At 36.8% G+C, this 7275-nt stretch overlaps 1 protein-coding gene across 1 annotated transcript in view; it reads right to left on the bottom strand.

Moving 5' to 3' along the window:
- LOC108965152 overlaps positions 1-7275 on the bottom strand; it is a 23520-nt gene that overhangs the window by 10799 nt on the left and 5446 nt on the right. Inside the window, exon 3 of the mRNA XM_018927368.1 lies at positions 6729-6873. Within this exon, the coding sequence (XP_018782913.1) occupies positions 6729-6873 (145 nt within the window). The remainder of the gene's footprint in view (positions 1-6728; positions 6874-7275) is intronic.

Here is a 7275-nt window from a genome sequence, read left to right as displayed (position 1 = left end):
GGTACACCACCATTTGTTTGCCTAAAGTCTTCGGAGAAATTCGAAAAACGAACAAGAGAAGACGAATCATTGTGCACCATCAAAACCTCAAACCAGCGCCTTTTTGATCGGCCAAAACGACGAATTGTTGGGTCATCCGCCGTACAGCCCTGACTTCCACCCAATGACTTCTTTTTATTCCCACATATCAAGAAAATAATGCGTGGTCAACGATTTTCGTCGCCAGAAGATGCTGCTGAAGCATTCAAAAACCATGTTTAGGAGGTGTCTCAATCGGAGTGGAAAAAGTGCTTCGAAAATTGATGTGAGCGCATGCAGAAGTGTATCAATCTTGATGGAGAATATTTCGAAAAACAATGTAACCATTTTCGTTGTTAAATATTTCTCTTTTCATTATTAGGCCAGAAATATATATAGCAGCCCTCGTATAGTGGTCCAATATCGGTAGTTCCGACAAATGAGCAGCTTCTTGAAGRTAAAATGAGAATTGCAAAATTTCAAAGCAATATCTTAAGAACTGAGTTACTAGTTCATATACATATATACAGACAGACGGACAGACAGACAGACGAACATGGCTAATTCGACTCAGCCCAACATACTGATCATTTAGATATATACTTTATAGGGTCTCCAACGCTTCCTTCTGGATATTACAAACTTCGTGACAAACTTAATATACCCTGTTCAGGGTATAATTATGTAAACAACAACAAAGCATAAAATGACGCTAAAATTTGTTTTGTTTAGCATTTGCCTCTTTCTTCTGCAGTTGGCTGTTAAACTTTCAGACAGAGACACAAAAAAGGAAATGTTAAAGGAGAGACCAGTTGGTTAAGCAAAAATAAAGGCAGAGCTCAAACCAACTGAAAGCTCATCAACTGGCTGCTGTTCTTTGTTCCAAACGTGGTTCATAGTAAAGCTGGCGCATTTAGTAGCTTTAACTGACTACTTTGGCGAGCACATGAATGACCATCTCACTGACAACTTACACGACCACTTGCCTGACAGTTTCACCGACAACTGCTGATGTTTTCTTCACATTATTTTACTACCTTCATATTTTTCTAGACTTCTGTTCTTTAATGAGCTCAACTGCAAGTTGCTGAGTAGTGCCCAAAGGAATGGCATCGTCAGTAGAACGGTGCCACGACAATCGCCACTGCTGGCGCTTGTGGATTTCGATGCGCCACTGATATCTTCGACGGCTTTTCGTACTAATTGCGACTGCTAAGCGATGATTGGCTATTCAAAGCAATATGTCAAAGAGCGAAGGAGATAAGAATAAGAACAATATATGCAATTAGTGTGAGTGAAGATTTCTGAAAAGAAAATTTGCTTGAGTCTTTCGTATTTTTAAGCAACTAAAAATGGCAATCCACCTACCGGAAGCCACCTGTACTACAACGAAGGCAGCGGATTTGGCCTCTAATTCACCTGCAAGCAATTCCAGATACAACAGTAAYCTCRTATCGCAAATCGGCTAGAAGTGTCTTGGAAAGCAGGACAGCAGTAGAAAGTGCCAGAAGTAAGCAACTTCGCAGCTACTTGGTGCCTGGCCCCAAAGGAATCGAGAGCAACGGAATAAGAGGTATCTATAGTGGGGCCGCAAAATCTGTTGAAATTCGGRTCAAGCGCAGGCATCCTAMAGRTTGACTACTTCTCTCGGGCATAGGAGCTGAGATTCATCTGCTATCGCAAAGGACAAAAACTGATCTGTCCGTGACTTATTGGCCTACCAGTTTAAGCTTACCTAATAATTATCCGTAAATCAAATATTTTCCAGGAAGTAACCACAAGGCGTGTGCATAAAACAGTTTGAGTGCAAGATTTCGAACATTTCTTAACGGAGAGCAAATAAGTGCGCGTAAAAAGTGGATTGCTGACAAAGTTTAGGTGAGAAATGMTAGGTAGTACATATGCACATATATAAATACTTATAAAAATATGTAATATTTTGTACTTCTATAAATGTAATCCACGAGTGCTCCAAAAAAAAGACCTTTAAATATATGCGCAAAACCTATTCACGCAAATTATAGCTGAAAAAGTAATGCCACATGAAGAATGTAGCAAGCAGCACGCAAAAAACATAACAAGCGACAATGCACAAAGTAAATGTACTTATACACACACATTCATAAACTGTTACAACATTCCTTAGCAACTTCAACTTCCASTTAAGTTTTTGTTTACAAGTATTACTGTTCTTCAGAAACACCTGCGCTTATTGCGTGCCACTTTGTAGCTCTTTAACACCCGGTCTGTCTTCCTATAACCACCAACAATTACCTTTCTTTAAATATTCATGCATAAGTTTCTTTAAGCCTCTTCTGGAGAAATTTATGTGACCATTGTTGGCTATTGTATTCGCGTTGCACGTGGCGTATAAGTAATGCTTTTGACAGGTGAAATTATTGATTTTATTCATGACGACTTACAATCGATTAACAGTTGTGCTAGTGACAACAATAAATAAATAAATGACGATATGTCATCAACGTTTGCGAAAGTTTGCCGATATTCACAGATAATGGCTTTTGTCTATAATATTTTCATTCATACATGTGTTTACAAATAGTTTCATGGGGGACATCTGTGTACATAGGAAAACGTTGACCTTGTGTCACCAGCCGGGAATTACTCTTAATTACTACATAATGCTTTAATTGTCAAACGAATTTGGACAACTTGATTTTCTTATACTTTTGCAACATGTTGGTGCAGAGTATAATAGTTTTTTGTTTTTCTGAGGGTAGTCTGTATCACATAAAACTAATCGAAATAGATATACCAGATGGTAGGTTTATGTTATTTATCTATAAGTGAGATGAAATTTGGATACTTGTCTGTCCATCCGTCCGTCTGCTCTGTATGCATGCTGTAACTTGTGTAAAAATTCAGATATCGTAATGAACCTTTGTATATGTGTTTTTTGGTCAAATCGAGATCGTAGATGGGYTTTAATGGACCACAGTCACACCCACACAACACAATTAATCGAAAATATATAAAAATTACCCTTTTTAAAAGGTGAGCGAAGTTACTTCTGAATCCAATCCAAGGTGACATTKTATTTATTTWGARAAYTCTTTATTTATTCTTCCAAATCAATTTCATMCCCTTCAAAGTAATCCCCTCCCGATGCAATATACTTATGCCAACGGATTTTCCAATCTTCGAAACACTGGTTGTTGTGTCACTTTCCGGGATAGCCTGCAGTACCGTCTTCGCTGCGGCTTGAATCTCCTCTATTGTATAAAAACGGTGTCCCCTGAGTGGACTTTTGAGCTTGGTGAACAGCCAGCAGTCGCACGGCGCCAGATCAGGTGTATACGGTAGTTGCTGAACGATATGGGTTGAGCTTTTGGCGAAATGATCACGAATTACGAGGGCAGTATGGAATGGTGCATTATCGTGGTGTAAAAACCAAGAATTGTCTYTCCACAATTCCGGYCTTTTTAAGCGGATAGCGTTACGCGAACGACGCATAATGATTTTTGAGCGATTTTGGCGCGACTTTTTTGGTCTCGTCTCTCTTTTGGCACGATATTCGCTCGATTGATTGATTGTTTCGGAGTCGCAAGYATAGATACAAGTCTCATCGCCAGTTATAATGCGTTTCATGACACCCTGGTAGTCGGAAAGCATCGTTTCACACATTTCAACGCGACGCCTTTTTTCCAAAAAATTCAATGTTTTCGGTACCAGTCGAGATTTGACGCGCTTGAGGTCCAAAACATCCTTCAAAATGTTATTCGCTTAGCCTTTCGATCTGCCATCTTCATCAGCAAGGTCTCTAATTGTTAATCGACGGTTTTTCAACACCAAATCTTTGATTTGTTGAACGTGAGCTTCGTCGTTTGAGGTTGATGGTCGCCCTGGACGCTCTTCGTCTTCAACACGTTCACGGCCGGCTTGGAACTCACTATACCAATTGTAAACATTTTTTTTAGACATAGCCTCATCACCAAAGGCTTTTTGCACCATCCTCAACGTATCCGTAGCAGAAAATTGATTCCGTAAACAAAATTCAATGCAAACTCTTTGCTCAACAAATTTTGACATCGAAAAAAACGAAAAACTCACTTTTAGCAGCTCACAAAACGACACGTATATCAAACACTAATGAATATTTTGACATGAAATTTGACACAAATGTGACTGACAGTACTATCAACCTAAAAAAARTAATAATTCTCCAAATCCTTCGACGCGCGCAGKKTAAATTCCAATGTCACCTTACTTTTTGGGCACATTCAAGATACATAATTTGAACAGGACAAATAATTTTGAAACCTCTTGTAACAGCGTCAAAATAAATGAAATCGAATGATAACCAAGCACATTTCAAATAATAATTTTCTAAAATCTACCAAAAGTGGGATAAGTCAATWACTTAATGCATAGGAGACTTTTAATGTTACTTCCAGGATGGCACGAGATGTTGTCAAAAATGAGCAATGGGGATTGCACCGCACACATTTCGCTGAAAAACTATATTTCAAGTAAAAAAATACTTTTTTTGCAAATTTATTTCTTAWGTATGGATTGAATAACTTTATTTTTACTTTTTGTATATTATTGACCATATTTTTGACAATCTAGGGCGCTTATTGAATATTTTCTCAAGTTTAAAAACTATATATCATACTATATCTTTACTGGATACTTCAGACACTGAAGTTGTGAACTTTTTGGCGAAAACATCAAAATCCACATCTTCCACAACTGATGTCTTTTCAAATTCAGTCGACTGTATACTGCAACATATAAACGGTATGAAAAAGTKGTAAATAAAACTCAGAGAGAATTTTTTCTGTTAATAATATGCTGCAATGCTAAAAACAGATACAARTAATAACCCTTTCTCCAGTAGATTTATACCGTTCCATAACTAAAATATGTAGGATTGGAATGCAGTGGCATCACTTTTTGATATCGYTAATAATTAAAATTACGAAATCCTCTACACTTAAGAAATTAGGCAACACTGCCAACCATTTTGACGAACGATCGTTGAAATGGTCGAATCACCTTTGACGGCTGTAAAACTGTTCGAACTAGAACAATGCATATCGAGTCGTCACCGAGCCAGCATCATTTCTATTCATCATACAGTTGATAAAAGTTGTGCTTAATTTTAATTCAATAAAATTAAGAAAGTGAACTTTTTGAAAGAAGATACCCACAGATATCTTTAAAGAAATTAACTGAACGTATTTTATTAAATATACTATTGTCCAAAGCGAAATTGTTCCATGAATTATCCAGACTCCCATGTATTATAATCACTTTCATTATTGTAAGAAGAATTACGTATCTGGAGATTTTTCTTTGCGTTTGATCCTGACAAGTTGCAAGGGTATCCGGTTATACTCAAAATTAGCCGTTCTTTATGGATTTACTACTATTTGTTCCTATTCCATTCCACTGAATGGTTCGGAAGCTGTTAGAAAATGTTTCGGCACATGTTTCGCCGAATAAAATTTGGTATCGGAAACTAGAGTGTAATCTGGTTTCTGTTACTCTTTTTATTTAAAAAAGTTTTCGTAAATTGAGCTAATATAAAATGTCTTATATTGTACATCCAAATAAGCCTTGTTAAAGAGAGCGTATGTCTAAATATAAAAACTAAGGYCACAATTAAATTCCAAGTTGCTGAAGAGCATTTAACTGTTATAAAATATTATWAGGTCTCGAAAAGATTTATAATTTTTGGAATTCTTTGCTCTTTCTGAATGAAGATTGCATTTTCTCTGAGATAATACCAAATAGGTTCTAAAGTCAGCACCGAAATTCCTAACGAGACCACGTTGGTTTAAATATCCTGATTTGCATTTTGAAAATATTATATAAAATATTTTTTCATAAAAGAAACATACTCAAAACACGAACACAGTCACTTCCACTCGATTAGATCGCAGATATGGTGTATAGTCAAAATAAAATTACGTGATAAGTCACAACTTCCAATATTTGAATAGCCATTTTCCCATACATCACACTGAGCGGCAGTCTTAACATAAGCGTGGCGTGTAAATACTCAGCGAATCGTCTATATGGCGCACTCCATTCACAAGAGAATGCGAAGCTTGTAACAAAGATAAAATAGATCGAATGCGTACTTGAAAAATCACAGCGATTTATCATTTATTCAAAACAAACCGACACAATGTCTGAGGATTGAATTGGCACAAGTCAAGTTGTGTACTGCCAAATTCTAGTGAAAAGATTGAGCATGTCACATTGGAGAGAAATTCGAGACGTCCAAATGTGTTGATAAGCAATGCACTGCCTAGGGGAGTTAGCTTAGTACGTATACTCCCACATTTGCACTAGCTTTGTAAACCACAAAAGGTTGCTAAAAATAGGTGAAACTCCAAATGCCAACAAATCCAGCAAGCCGCTAGTAGTCTGTTTTCCAACTTTTCTGTTAACAGCATCTACTACAACGGTGTCACGTCAATTTATGCCCCCCTATGAGATCCAACAGAAGTACATAATCCCAATATTGTGACACATTTAAATTTGTTTGTCTGTTTATTTATTTTATTGTCTTAATACTATCGTAAGCGATGCCGTTTTGGCACATTGAGCGACTGAATGACGTAGCCGGTAGTTTCAATATATTATATTTTAGTTTAGAGGGGTACGTAAGAATATGCAGCAACCGTTGATTACAAGAACATTGTTATTTTTATTGTTTTTTCTATCCTTCTTATTACCTCCTTCACCTGTCATCGAACATTGTKTTGTAGGCGCTGTTTCCCTAGAGTAAAGTGGCAGCAAACTTGAACTGGAGCCTCCGCCATAGACACCATAGGCGTCGATTTTTTCCGTCGAACCGATTTTAAAATCACGGCCATCGCGCTAAAAGAAGACAAATATTTTTTTTTTTTTTTCCATTCACTATTATTATAATAAAATTCCATACAAAAATTTTGTGCACATTTAAGATCTGTGGCCATAAGAAATAAAAAGGCCAGTCAAAAGCCGAATTGAAATATTTTTACTTATGCGCTTATATATTCCTCAAAAGTATGATGCTGTTTCCTTCTTCTTTGATTTATTTAATATTTTCCGACAAGTTCACAATTGAACAAACAAATGCCGAACTTTTTATTATATTTTGTAAGCTGAGCAAAGTATGTTTTTGTATCAGTAGTGTTTTACTGGCGAAAACGACAAGCAATGAAATGACTGACGGCAAAAGTATACTGCGGAGACCAGTGTTAAGTTGCTTTGTGTCGAATGCCAGCATTCAAAAAACCA

This window comes from Bactrocera latifrons, unplaced genomic scaffold, assembly GCF_001853355.1.
Source record: "Bactrocera latifrons isolate USDA-ARS-PBARC rearing strain unplaced genomic scaffold, ASM185335v1 scaffold_135, whole genome shotgun sequence".
NCBI classification, from domain to species: Eukaryota; Metazoa; Arthropoda; class Insecta; order Diptera; family Tephritidae; genus Bactrocera; species Bactrocera latifrons.
This window is presented reverse-complemented; position numbering and strand designations above follow the sequence as displayed.